A 14734-nucleotide genomic window follows, 5' to 3' on the forward strand; every position below is an offset into this window, starting at 1 on the left:
CGTATTTTGCAAGACTGAGGTGAGGCGAAGTGGACTTCTTCAGTTTATGTACAGTTTGCATAGTTGCTCTATGTTTACATCTGTTCTTTTTTTCCCTTCTTTTTCCTTAGTCCTGGAGATCGACTTCTCGGAGCTTGTTCTGGAGGAAATCATTGGCATAGGGGGCTTTGGGAAAGTGTATCGAGCTGTATGGGTAGGAGATGAGGTTGCTGTCAAGGCAGCTCGCTATGACCCCGACGAGGACATCAGCCAGACCATAGAGAACGTCCGCCAAGAGGCGAAGCTCTTTGCCATGTTGAAGCACCCCAACATCATCGCCCTCAGGGGGGTGTGCTTGAAGGAACCCAATCTCTGCTTGATCATGGAGTTTGCCCGCGGAGGATCCCTGAACAGAGTGCTGTCCGGGAAGAGGATCCCGCCGGACATACTGGTGAACTGGGCCGTGCAGATCGCAAGGGGCATGAACTACCTGCACGAGGAAGCCATCGTGCCCATAATTCACCGTGACCTCAAGTCCAGCAACAGTAAGTGCCATTCAGTGAGCAGCCAGCATGCTGCTGGGGTAGGATTTCAGAAGGGAAGCGTTCAAAGGATAACAGGAAGTAATGTTAATTTAGAAATCTGCTTTTGTGAACCACTGTATCCTCTAATCCATTCCCATGGGGGTTTAGTTTTCTGCAATATGGTGTTACAGACTGCAGGATATAAAAATTACTACAATGACTGGATGCCAAAGCAACTGTAATTGGACCATGCTTCTATAGCAGTTAGTATATGTGCAGTATCTCAGTTTTACTGGCTTCTCAGCAGATTCCTGTATGTTTAAAATGCAGATTTTCCTTTCCTCACTTGGAAGGATAGATGCTTCTTTGGAAAGATAAATGCTCCTAAGCTTAAATTTGACTTGTTAAATCCTGGTGTGGAAATGTAGGCCTGTTGTCCTTTCTGTAAAGAGTTTCCTTACCTCTGCATACATGGATCTTCTTTCTACTCTTCACTGAGCTGGTGTTGACAAAAACCTTAGCTCGGGTGCCAAGGAAGTGGTGCTCTGTATGGGATGCAGCTGACCCATTAGGCCATGGAAACTAAAACTTTCTAGAAATAGTGCTGAATCCTTCTGTAACACTGATACCAATGTCCTCTACATTTTGGTTTTTTTGTAGTATATATATTTTCCCAAACGAGAACTATATTGAAATCAAAAGCATACTTAGAGCCATATTTAAGGGTGTGGGACTAAATTGCTGCATGGTTTCAAGACTATTATCTTTCTCCCTGATGTATGTGTCCAGGTATTTGGCCTTTCTTTCTGCTTGTCCCTGCCTGGCTGGCAGACACGGGCATGGCAAACATGTAGCTTCAGTGGTTTAGTTAGGTGTGTAGATGAGTTCATGCAAGCTTGTTTTTATTTATGGCTTGAATTAGTAACAAGTGCTATGAATTGGGTGAATGGAGGCACATGTTTACTGCCCTCAAAGCACAAGGGAGCATCCTGCAAAGAGGTGACAGATGTGAGTTATTATATCGTAAGTAGGTCCTTCAGAGCCAGAAATAACTGTTACAGTGTTAGATATTTCTGTGCATTTCCAGTCCTTGTTGAACCTCCCGGCTTCTTCTTGGCTCAGATTTTGTGGCAGTGAATTTGCATAGTTGCACTTTGCTGTGGGAGGGAAGCAATGTATTATGAACTCTTCTTAATGAAGACAGAAATTGTGGGAGTTTTCAATGTAGTTTCTGTACTATTCAGGTTTCTTTTTTGTTGTTGTGGTTTAATAATGGAAATGTCTTTAAAATTTCTTAATACAAAACTTTTGCCTTCCCTTACAGTAGGCAGTATATTTATATGCATATTGATGAACAGTGATAAGTAAATTGATTAATGGATAATTTTAACTTCATTTCTGGAGAAAAAATAAATCAGTCAAGTATGGGACCTTTTCCCCTTCTCTAAGAAAGCATTTAGTCTTACTGATTTCATAAAAGGCTGCTAATTCTTTATTTTTTGATACTATCTGAACATATGTGCAGTTCAGAATGCAAGCTCTTTCTAAAATATGAATTACCTCCTGGTATTTCACCGTTTGTTTTATTAAGAAGCGAGAGACTGCTAGTTTGAACCAGAGTTCACGCCAACCTAGAGAGAGAAGCAGATGCAAAATGTCACTGACCAAACCCCATAATGGATGCTAGGAAACATCCATACCTTTAGCAGCAAGAGTAAATGTCTCTTGTCACTGTTAATCAGTTGTATACAACATGCACAGTACTGTAAATTGTCAATGAGAAGCTGAGAGTTTTGCTAGAGATAAATATATTGCTAGATTTTTGTTTTCTTTGGAAGAAAGCAATAGAGAATGAAGGGGAAGGGTGAATAGGAACAGCTGTGAGCAGTAAGGCAGAAGAGTTCTAAGTTTTCCTATGTTTGGGGTGGAGAGACATTTATATGGTGGTCTGGACCAAAGATGCTCTTAGGTCAAGTACAGAAATAGCCTGTATTTCTTTTTCTTCGGCTTTTCTTCCAGCCCAGCAGTGTCTGCAGAAAGGAGTAACACGGTTGAGAAATTAGATAAATGTAGCAATTAATATTAGAGAGAAGGACTCCAGTTCATTTTAAGTGAAACTTGCTGGCAAGTCTACTTTGAAATAAGACAAATTAATAGCCTCAAGCCTGAACTCGACATACTGCAGCTACTGTTTACTTCAGTTTATTAACATACAATTTTTCTTTCTGTTCTGTGTGGTGAATGAGAATTTTTTGAGGCTGGGGGGGAGAATATTCAAATATGTAGTATATTTATAAAACGAGTATCAAAGCTACCAGATTATGACAAAGATAAGGATTTGGGGGCTGGGTGGGAATCAGGAAGAGGAAATAAGTACCCTGTCTATTATCTGTATATGTAGATAACCATGACTTCAATTAGTCTCTAGAATAACAGCCTTGGGCTGCCCAAGTTGCATCTTTCCTGAGTTCCCTGTTGTGCTTGTGTCTCTCTTTCTGTATCTTACTCATATCTTGGACATGTTTCTGCCCTGTTTGCTGTAAAATGCTTTCTGTAAGTTTTGCAAAAGTGAATAGACTAAATATGTTACTGCATCCCTATACATATATATATACACATATATATAAAACCTTGTATTTTTTTGAGTGTGTTTTGGGGTTTTTTTTTCTGTACTTAAGTTTCTTCATTACTTTGCATAGCTGAGAACTGGCTAGTATTAGTCCATTTGTGACTATAGATTTCACATGTTGTTACGTGCCCTTTGCACCCACCACCTGAAAAGCAGTGATGGGTCTCTGGAGAAGTAATAGCTCTTGCATGCAAGTACCAGGGCAAGATTATTGCAGTGATGCTGCTTGTTTGTTAAACACCTGCAACTACTGTGGAGCAGTCATGGGAGCGTCAGTCACATCGATCTACTCATTTTTGCTGTCCAGGTTGATTAATAGGCAGTGAATTCTCAACTTGTCTCCAAGAACCAGGTAGCTGAGACCTGCACTATCCATCTGAGGAGGGGAACAAGGTCAGTTTGGAGCTTAGGAAATAAGTTAGGGAAATGAGAAAGAAGAAGGCTGCCTTATATTTAAAACCAAGTTTTCGAGTACTACAATAATAGCAGAAAATCATGGAGTTTGAGATGTCCTCGTATTTTTAGGCAAATAACCATATAGGCAAATAGCACTACTTAATAATGAATCTTCTAAATTGTCTTGGGTTATTTTGCTGTTGAGGATGTGAGTCAAATCTTAGCACAATTCTGAGAACTTACCCAATGATGTTTATATAAGGATTTGAAATATCCTTTTAAATGTGAACTGTTGCAACTTGGTCTGTGGACACAACTAAAGGGGCCAGAAAAAAACATCTCAGAGTAGGTCTCCACATTTTGGATGGCATAATAAAAGCACACAGGCTTTGATTGGTCTAGGAAGGTAACTTCATTTTGTACAGAGACTGAACTTGGGTGGATTATTTTGAAGATTTTGGGAGATTCCTTGAGGTTTTCCCAGTAAGAAGCACCCTCTAACACAGTTGTTTGTTTCACTTCATTTAGCCAAAAAGCATCTTGCTTCTATAGCTAGGTATCTTAAATTTAATGCTAATGTATTAATAGTATAGAAAGTATCTTGTAAGCTTAAAGTACTATGTTAATTTGAGGATTATGTGGGGAGATCTCAGAGGTTCTGTGAGCTGCTTGTTTTCATTGCTTTGTGGATGTTACCAGAAAATGAGCATATACAGACCTTTAACAAATAAATTGTACATCTATAATTTTTATGAGCCTGCGATCTATATTTTTAGAGACTCTGAAGTACTTGCTGAATTTCAGTTCAATTGGCAGTCAACTTAAGTCTGGTAGGTGGGTGTTGCGCTGGATCTTTCAATTGGGTATGCAAGTCCATCTGGAAGTATCAACTTGCAAGTCAGTCATGTAACTAACACAAGAGACTGAGGATAACCCAGCAGGCCTCAAATACCAGAAAAGCAATGTTGCCCTATTGTGCAAGCAGATATTTCTTCTTTGCATTTGATGGAAGAGACTGGGATTTTGTGCTATATAAAGAATTAATCATATCGACAGAATAGTCTCTGGCCTCTTTTTCTTCTCTTTATTTATTGATAATTGCCAGCCTTGGCTTCTATAGCTGCATGTTGGTGCCTTGCTGGGTGTGTTAGGTGATTGTTTATAGATTTCACCCAACAGGAACGTTGCTGAATAATCTAAATGTTGAAGCAACTGGAATGTTTGCTGAGGTTGACATCACCATGTAGTTTAGAACAGCCCTTGGAGTTTGTTATATATATAATATTTTATTAATATCTTTTTATATGTTGTTATTATTTTACATCTGTGAATCTGTATGTCATTTCCGGCCCCAGGAAGGTTTTTGGTATGTCGTGCTTAGGAAGGGAAAGTTTTTTCCTTTTTTGACTCGTCAGCGAATATGGTTATTCTCTGCACTACATTAAAAGGTTTTGTGGAAGATGTTCCTGACAGTTAGAAAAGTGCTTTTTAGAAGTCACTATGTTTGTTTTCCACAAAGTGGCACAGAAGATGAGCAGCAAAGTGACATGGCCAGTGTCAAAGAGTGAGATGAGAACAGAGATCAAAATAAAATCCAGCAATGCCAATACAATCAGGTCAGTAGTTCTTCCCTTCTGGTTCTTTGAAAATGTTCACCTCTCCTACTTTTTGGAGCACAAAGCTAAGTCTGAAGTATCTTGAGATTCAAAGCTCTAGCTTTCTAAAGACCTCCTACCTCTGCTACTCTTATTTCTGTTAACGCTGTTCAGAGGCCTTTTTCCTTTCATAAAAGCACTAATATAACTGACTTTTTATGGTTTCTGGACAGTTGTTCCTAGAACTTCCAATGTTCCTTACTTTATATATATATATATATATATATATATATATATAAAAGAATTACATATAAATATAAAAATATATATAAAATATATATATAAAGTACAGGCAGAATTTAGAAGCATGGGTTTCATACAACTAGTTCAAATCCAAATCAAGGGCAACAGAACTTGAATGCTACATACTACTGTTGATAATCTACAGTAGTGATGGTCTTTTTTGGCCCGGTCCCGTTCCTAATTCCTTTGTAATTGACCATTTCCTTGCTGGTCTCATCGAAGAAGTGTGAGAACTTTCTACAGACTTCTTGCCATCTCTGGCAATGCCACAGAAAAAGAGAGTTCTTTCGGGTCTGGTTAGAGCACCTTGGCAGGACAGTTTGAAAATCTGCACCGTGGTTGCTACTGCTAGTACAGTAGGGTAATTTGCTGACTAACTCCAGTCTTGCACCTTCTAGCACAGGAGATTACCTTTGTGCAATTAAGTAAGTGACTAGCTCTTCATGTAATGTAGAGTGAAACTGTTTAGGTGGCATCTAACTTCTTTACGCTATGAATTACTTGATGTGACCTTAGCTGCATGTTGGGGAACAGTGATGAGAATGTGGTTTTTCTGGACGACCATGGGAAGGTTGATCTCATGCAGATGTTTGCAGGCACAGCTCAAGGAGACCTAATCAGTCAAATTTTGTTTTCTAATAATTAGAAAAAGTTTTTCAGATAGCCTGAATGTTTTCCACAAGTCGATTAAAGCTGATATTTTTCAGGTTCTGCCCTTAAGCAATAATTTGGTACTATGGGTTTGCTATATAATATTGCCAATGGTGCATAAATCCTAGTTCTGATTTCTCTGTTTCTTCCTCTGTTATATGAGGATGAAGTTCCTGCTAGTAATGAGAGGCAGAGGCTTTTTGTTGAACCCAATGCAATAAAGTATTTTCATTTCATGTGTTATTAGCCTAGAAGAGGTAGGTGGCTTGAGGAATTATACCTGAAGGCAGTGTTAACTTTTAAGTGTTGAAATATTGGGAATTCACAGGAGTAAGGAGACAGTTTACTTTGTGTTTGTTCTTAGCTTGTCTAAATTAATGTAACTACTTTTCTGTCTGAGAGACTTGACAGGTGCTTTCATATTGCAGTCTTGCTATTCTGAGTAAGTGGTAGTAGATTTGTCGCTTGCAGGAGGTTTGTTTTCATTTTGGAAATGGTTTGTTTCAGTTAAATATTAATTGATGGGCTCACTGTGAATGACAAGCCAAAAATGGAAAGACTTCTTGCAATAACTTTGATAGTCACAAAAATGCTTTGAACCTCTCTGCCTGTCTGTGCTTCCTTCCCTCTCTCCCTCCATCCCTCCCGCTCAGTTAGCAGCAAGGCAGTGTCATGAATGGAGTCCCTTAATTTGTCTAGGCAAGAATAAAAGGAGTCCATTTTGTATTTAAGTAGTAAAATTATGTGTACTACTTTATAGTGTCGCTAGTATTCTTTTCATGTTTCTATGTCTCTGCGTATATTTTTCTGCTTTTACTTTTTCTCTTCACAAGAAAAAAAAAAAAGGTGTTGTGACAGTGAGCTCTCTCCCAGTTGCATGTGTGGAGAAGAGCGGATACCAACAGACTTCACCACCACCATGTGGGAAATAGATGTAGACATTTATGTGCTTCATCAAAGCCTTCACTGTGTGAGCATCAGTGCCAGAGCTCTGACAAACCTGTGTGATTTTCCTGAAATTTCAGTGCAGTAAGTCAGCAGTGAGAACAGCCTTGTGGCATTTTCAGGAAGTTGGAGTAACTTTTTCAACTGCATTTTGTTTGTGTGTTGCTCCCACCTCAGTAACCTGGTGGAATTTCAAGAGACTTCTGCAAGTAGCCTCATTTTTGCTTTCTCATCAACACCTCCTTTTGGATTTTGACATATCCAAAGTAAACTCTTTGCACAGACCAACTCTTGAAGCATCAAAAGTTAGGTGCAATCTTGCTCTTTGAAGTCATGCTTCATCACCCAAGATGATTCCTTAATTTTAAGCAGTATCTCATTCTAAAGATACCCCTTTGCGGCAAGATGAGGAAACCCTTGAGTTGTTGGGAGGATCAGAGACTATAGCACCTGATTTAGCAGCTGCTTTTGGGGCTGTGTTTACTTTCTGCTCCTGGGAGAGTTTCAGCTAGACTGATGTGACTTTGTTTTCTGAAAACTTGCCAAAGTAGCCTGGGATACTTGACAACAGCTTAATAGTCAGCGTGCTTATGGAAAACTATTCAGCCAGCCTTGCTGACCTGAGCTTTTTCCGGACAGGAGGCAAAGACAGGAAAGAGGTAATGGAAAACTCATCAACTAAGAAGAGAACTTATCAGCGTGTATCAGGATTATAATTATGCTTTTTTTTTGATTTTGTCAGTGTGTCCCTGAAGATCAGGGAGAATAGGGCTGACACAGTAGTAAATCTGAGTAGTAAATCTGCTTGTGCCAGCCTGTAGAAGTGTCATGGTGGTGATAATAGTAGCATGGTGCAAGACTGTTGTTTTTTTCCAAAAAGTAGGAGTCAAGGGTAGATAGCCTTCCCATAAGCTCTTTACGTGATTGCCATGAACAAACCTTTCTTCTCCATTCTACAATTTTTGTTAACTGACATAGGCATTTTTATAACACCAATTGTCAAAAACAAAGCCCAGAAAATCTTTAGCCAGTGCAGATTTCAAATAATCTCGGCAATCCTGTACGTGCTTTGCACAATTTCCCGCTTCGCCCCTGGGTGCTTTTCCGCACTGCCAGGCAGGCTTGCTGGTTGTGCAACCTCTTGCTCTGATGCTCCATCAGATAGACCTTTGGAATTTGGGTTGGCCCTTGAGAAACACCACTAGATTTGCTGTCTGTGTAAGTGCAGACCTTGGCTAAGGCCTGAGCGTGGCTCCAGCCCTGCAGACTACTCGGGCGCGTGGCGGCCCTTACAGTAATAGCCCGTCCATAAGGGTTTGCCAGCGCAGCCCTTCCTGCCCCCGAGCCGGGGATTCCTGCCGCCATCCCGGGAGCCCCTAAGGAAGCGGGTAAGCGCTCCGGAGGCGGCGTGTGTGCGCGCGGCGGGATGTGTGCGAGCGAGGCCGTGTCATCCGTCCGCTCCACCTCCCTGTGCTGCAGGATTTCCTGTTGTTTCTCCCCCAAGCGTGTGATTATGAAAAGGGAGCAGGGAGAGCAGCCGTCAGCGTCCTGTGACTCTGCATTGTGAAAGGACCCTGGAAATAAGGAAACTTCCGTAATTTTAATTGCTAAGAGAACTTGGCATGCCCAGTGCTGTTTGCTGGAGTGCTCTTTGTCTTGCCTTTGGGTTTATTGGTTTGGTTTTTATCATGGAAGTTAGCAGTCACATACTGTGTGCCTTTGACATGCTTATGGCCATCTGGTAGCTGCGGCACATTCCTCATGTGTAAGCAGGTACTTGTAGTCACTAATATTTTTCTCAGCACAGGCAAAACTGGTTTAGGGGACTACCAGAAATCTTAACACATCAGAAAGCAAAAGTTAACAGATTTCTGCTAGTTTAGCTGCATAAACTGTTATCTCGTATGGAATTTGATGCACAGTAGTATAGATCTGCTTTTTTTTTTTTTTGGGCTGGCTATTTGACCTATGTAACTATATCTGCTGATTTTTCTTCATGTTTGTTCAAAAATCTAATTGATTAGAAAGAAAAAAAGTCTGGTTTGTGCTGCTGCCCCGAAGAATCGGGTAGATTTCAAACCTACCAAGAAAGAGTAGAACTTGATGTTAATTATTTCATGGAAAGGCCTTAATTGAAACACAGGACGTAAAAAGTAGCACGTGGTTGTTTTCCTTTGGTTTCGTGTCTGGAAGTGGCATTGTTATTAATTTTCAGGAGGTCTCTTGAGCAACAATTAACATAAATGCCATTCGTAGGATGCTACTGTCCCTGCTCTGCCCTTTGCTTTTGCCCAATACTGTTTTTATACCTGAATTCTTACAAACCTTCAAACTGATAGGATTTGGCAAAGCACTGAGTTGGGTACAGATCTAATTATTTTTTTCCCTTGGAGCATTTAACTGATTATGAAGAGTGAAAGAATCCCCACCCGAGCGAGAAGGTTGTCCCCGCTCGCTGCACGAACCGTAGGCACTTTGCTGGGATTTAATCTGCCGCCAGAGCTGAACAGCTCCATTTTTCCAGGAAGCCGACTTGAATGTTCTCCAAGAGCATTCAAAGTGTTTTGTACCCGATCACTAAAGCGATAAGACTTTTCAGCCTGGCTAGGTGAAAGGATCGATGCTAAATATATCTGGCTCTGGAAGCCTTTCCTTTCCCCTCCCCCAGCACGCGCCAGCTCTGTGGAGAGACTGTTCTGCACAGCTTAAAATGCAAGAACTGCTGTGCTGTCACATCCATCACATCCTCCAGGTTGATAGAAGAGGACAGTCAGCCAGCTTTATGGCTTTGCTGAACCCTCACATACCCAGTAATTAAAACGCTTTTGCTTCCAAAATGATTTTTTTTAATATCAGTCATGTTCCTGCATGGCTAGTAATAGAGGGAGAAATACATGCTTGTTACCAGAGTCAATATTTGTATTCCTTGTTTTTCCTTTTAAGATGTGGTGTTTTTGAGAGAGTCTTACCAATTCTGTGCTCTGTAGGATCTTATGCAACCCTTAGCCTTCTGCACCACCAGCCAACAGCAGAATGAAGACGTGGTCCCCCGCAAGGAACAGCAGAGTATCCAACAGTAGGTAGGTAAAGGCTGCACATGTAATATGAAGTGGAAGCCCAGGCTCAGTCCACGTGCAGATTTGTTAATCACTTTGAGTACTTTGAAGGCGGGATCAGGAGCAGATTGCTCGTTATGTGGATACTTCTGAAGCAAAGCTGTGCTGCTGGCTCCTGGAAGGTAGAGCTAAAGTTGCAGTTAGACTTTGCAAACCAGTACAACACAAGATTGTATTTTGGAGTGATTTTTTTTCTGATATAATTTCCTAAAATGTAGTCCTATCCCTACAATAGTACTATGCTAGTGTACTACTGGTAATAGGAATTGCTATTTAACTCTGCCCTTCCTTTTTCCTTCCCATCTGAGTTCTTCTACCGTTTTTCTTTCAGTGGGATCTTAAAGTAGTGCTCTTCTCCTTCCTTCTTGGTCTAAACAAGATACGAGTAGATACAGCTGAGCAGTAGGGAAAAATCTCATACGAGTCTGCGTAAGGATTTGGGAGACTAAGCCTGTACACGTACTTGGGTGGCTGCTTAATGACTCTAAATACTAGAATTAAATGTTTCTGCAACAAGTGAAATAAAAGACGGCACATTGCTCCCATTTACAGTCCTCCTTCGTGTCATCCCTACCCACCTGTGGCTGCTGCTGTCACCTACCCCTTGGACTGTATGGGCTGGTGACGGTGGCTCTGAGGACACAGAGTACTGCACTGGGTAATCCATAGGGCTCTTGAGGGTGGGTGGAAGCAGGGTGTCCCTGCAGGCACTGGAGTTTGGTCCATGTCTAAAAACAACTGGTTTCCTGTGCCCAAGTATGTTTTCTCTTAAAATCTTGAGTGGCAAAATACTCAACCCAGGTGAGTGCTAACTTCACTGAAGACTAAAACAGCTGCTTAAATGCACAGGCAGTCACAGGTATCCAGCGTCAGATTTTTCAGGCCTTGTCAACTTGACATGACCAAGTTTCTATGTTTAGCTCAGCAGAGCCTCTAGAGGAGGTGCACTGTGAGCCATGCAGGCATTGCCTCTGCCACTGTCAGACCTGTTACTCTAAGTGACCTAGGGCTAACAGTATCGTCATTGTCCCTGCCAGGGGTTTTGGTGGCTCAGCAGTATTGTTGGCAGGGTGTGAGTTTTGGGCGGTTGCAGTCAGGCTGCTGAGTGTACTAATGGTCTTTAATGTCCCTGAGTGCTCTCATTTGGGGCCTCCACCCATGTCTTCTGCCCATGAGTTCAGGAGCTCCGTTTAAGCTCAGGCCTGGGCTCCTACTCCTTTCCTGTGCTATATTGTAAGTGGACTTGTCTCTTGTCCCCTTCAGACTGCACCTTTGGAGCAAGAGAATGATGGTAACTTCATGTATTGATGATGGGAGGATGAGCTTAATGCCCCAGCCTACTTGACTTTAGGGAGAGATTTTTTTTTTAATTCTAGTAATTACTTTATTGTGGACATTTGGGCATGTTTAAGCTTTTGAGTGATCTTATTTGAAGTATCTTTTTAATCACTTTTATTAAGTTTTTGGCAAGCAAGTTTCTGATGCTTCCTTCGAGTTGTTAGTTTTAGGGGTTTCTGAAACAGTTACCAAGCACTGATGAAGAGGAAAATTTCTAAATACAACCATAACTCCATAGAAAACGTGACTTAAGGATGTTACTTGATCACTGGTGAGCATCCCTGCCATTTTGTTGTCTCCCTAGCACTGCAGTAGCTCAGTGAAGAAAAGAAGGGCACGTATCACTAGAATTCCCTGTTGTCTTAGCTGGGGAAGAGTTATATGAAGGTTAAATGTGTCACTGTCCCTCAGTCTATCAGGTCAGTGACATCTCCCACAATACTACCAATAATTGAACCAACTTCTGCTTCTCTCGGTGAGGATCCTGGCCTGCTACCTTCCCCACTTTCCTGTTTGTTCTCAACCATCAGGCAGTGAATGGAGCTCCCCCAACTCCCCACTTAATGCCCATGAGCTGTTCATTGCAGGATTGAGGTTCATTAGCTAATAGGTTTCTGTTCTTGAGTGCCAGGCTTAGTGAGCAGCATCCTGGTAGGCAAATGACTTGGAGTCCGCTGTAAGCTGGACGGTACAAGAGGCCTTCACTGGTTTTATTTATTTATTTGTGATTTCTCTGCTGCTTTAAAATACAATATTCAGGCCCAGGGGACGGAACAGGAGGCTGCTGGTACTGCTGTTGGCCTAAGGTGCCACGGTGGGGGATCTTGCCTGTTATCTGTTGTGGTGGTGCTGTGCTGGAGGCTTCCCTTCCTTGTAGTTCTGCATTGGTCAACATTTGCCTTTCAAGCCAGTGTTGTTCATTTGGGATCTGTGCTAACTAAGTTAGTAATACGAGCAGTAGGTGAGAAGAAGCTGAAGATGATACAGCCAGGAAATTTTGATGTGTGTGGCTGTGTGCGATGGACAGGAGCCTCTTTCCCTTTCCTCTACCTTCATATATGATAATGCGGTATTTTTACTACGGGTGATAACTGTAATGTTTCCCCGAGGCCCTTTTGCTTTTGCATGATAAAAGTCAACTTTCAGCACAGGTCAAAGGAACATCCCATCCAGCATTACAGTATGCAGATAAACCTCATCCTTTCTCTAGATTGAGAAATTGGAAAAAAAGATTATATGACTATATTTTCCTGCCTTTTCAATTCATTTTGATAGATATTATATATATATATATATATATATTTGTTACTAGCAATTGGATCAGTGTGAATTAAATTAAATTTTCCCCACTCATTTCTTCCCGTGCTGGCTGGCCCTCTAGAAAGTGCGAATGCAGCTTTGTCTGACCGAGCTGTCCCAAGTGTGTGCCTGAAAAAGAAAATACCCTAAATGAAACAAACGAGCAAAAAATTTCTCACACTGCTCCCGCCTTCCAGGGAGAGCTGAGGATAATGTAACTTGTCTTCTTGGCTCTGCTAGTGTGATATGAGAAGGACAGAGGAGCAAGTCAGTAGCTGTTCTGTCCGGAAGGGGAATAAAGGGTTTCTTAATTTCCCTTGTGGAAGCTTTCCTGCTGGGGAAGTTCTCTTCCTGTTTGAACTGTTTTTTCCACACGTACCAGAGGCAGCAGTACAGTGCTAGGTGAGTAACAGCAGATGCCTTGCTGAGGTTTCACTGAGTGGCAAACCTAGAGCTTAAGTCAGCTTTCATCATGTGCATGCTATTGATCAGATTGAAAGAAGGTGGTTGTTGCCCATTGATGTGGGACGAAGGAGTGTGTTTGGAGAAAAGGTAGATGGCTCTGAAATTAGGAAGAAGGTGAAAGGAAGCAATGCAAATTGGCACACTTTGGCAAAAGGAGGGGAGACAGACAAATTTGTTTCATTACTAATCTGACAGAACAAAAAATGTTGCAACAGGGATGCTCATTTTGGTTGTTATCATCCATAAGGATGGACAAGGAGGGAAGGGGAAGAGGTCTGCATTTTAAACACGTGAAGGTGTGGTCCATATACATCTGTTTCATTTATGCAAAATGGAATTTTATCTTCCCAGAAATGTGTGCTAGTGAAAATTAAGGTGAAATTCCAGCTTTGGAATTGTCCTTAAAGCTCTTATTAAGCCAACTTCAGTCTTACCTCCACTGGTCTTGCAATAAATAATGCTGCCTTGTTTAGTGCCCATGGAGCAGGCCTCTCTGTAATGGCTTGTGACAGCATAGCAGAACTGGAAGATCCAGTAATAGCATTTCTGTGAATGTTGAAGATTATCTTAGAAATCTTGTTGAAGAGTATCTTAGAAATCATACGTTGCTTTTTTTGTGATGCCTTAAACACTAAGGCAGCATTTTTGCACTGCAACCTAATGACAGAATCTCCTGTGGAACAGGATGGGGCGGTAGGAAAGGCTAACTAGCCAGTGTCAGAAGCTCTTGGCAGTATTACTGTGAATCCCTTTTCTGTGCAAAACTTGATTTAAATAAGAAAAGCAATGAGTTGGCCCTAATTATGGGGTGGAGTGTGTGTGTGGATGAGGAATCTCTCTCTTGCTCCTTTTTCTTTTTTTTATATTTTTTTATCTTACAAAATTGTGTATTGCTGACATTAAAAAAAAAAATCTTATAAAATTGTGGTCATCTCCTTGAGGGTCTGTTATCCTGGTTGGGATCTGTGCACTTCTTAAGGCTTGCTTACTTTCAGTAAGGCTGAGATTTCAGCCTGTGAGAAGCCTATTAGCCATGAGTGCACAAATGGAATGATCCTTAAATAGGAGAAAATAAACTGGTGTCACTTGACCTCAAGAAGTGGACTTCCGTCACTCAGAAATAACTCTGGGCTAGAAAAGCAGCTATCCTGGACCACAAATGAGGATAAACCAGGAGGATGCAGGCACACTTTGTGCACATTTCTGAGACTGGAGTGATAAACTCTGGTGGAAACAGAAGAGTCCCTATGATATTTCTGTTTCAGCATATGGTATTGCCTGCTAGCAGAAGGGCGTTAGACCTGGTGAGAGCTCTGATGAATGGCTGCCCTCCAGAAGAGCAGTGTGTACTAAAGGTCCAGGCTTTATCGATCCTCACAAGCTTCGTCAATCTACTTCAGCTCTGGCTTCTTACCCCTTCCTTCAGTTGTCCAAGTAACTAACTCAGCATCTTAAACACCTACACTTTTCCTTCTGAAGAGGTAAGTGCTGGGA

At 41.5% G+C, this 14734-nt stretch overlaps 1 protein-coding gene across 1 annotated transcript in view; it reads left to right on the forward strand.

Moving 5' to 3' along the window:
- Positions 1–227: 227 nt before the first annotated feature.
- The window catches only part of MAP3K9 (mitogen-activated protein kinase kinase kinase 9), a 44470-nt gene continuing 29963 nt past the window's right edge, over positions 228–14734 (forward strand). The window contains exon 1 of the mRNA XM_026038610.1: positions 228–524. Within this exon, the coding sequence (XP_025894395.1) occupies positions 293–524 (232 nt within the window). The 5' untranslated portion in view covers positions 228–292. The remainder of the gene's footprint in view (positions 525–14734) is intronic.

This window comes from Nothoprocta perdicaria, unplaced genomic scaffold (assembly GCF_003342845.1).
Source record: "Nothoprocta perdicaria isolate Ctin4 unplaced genomic scaffold, notPer1 scaffold_213, whole genome shotgun sequence".
Lineage (NCBI taxonomy): Eukaryota > Metazoa > Chordata > Aves > Tinamiformes > Tinamidae > Nothoprocta > Nothoprocta perdicaria.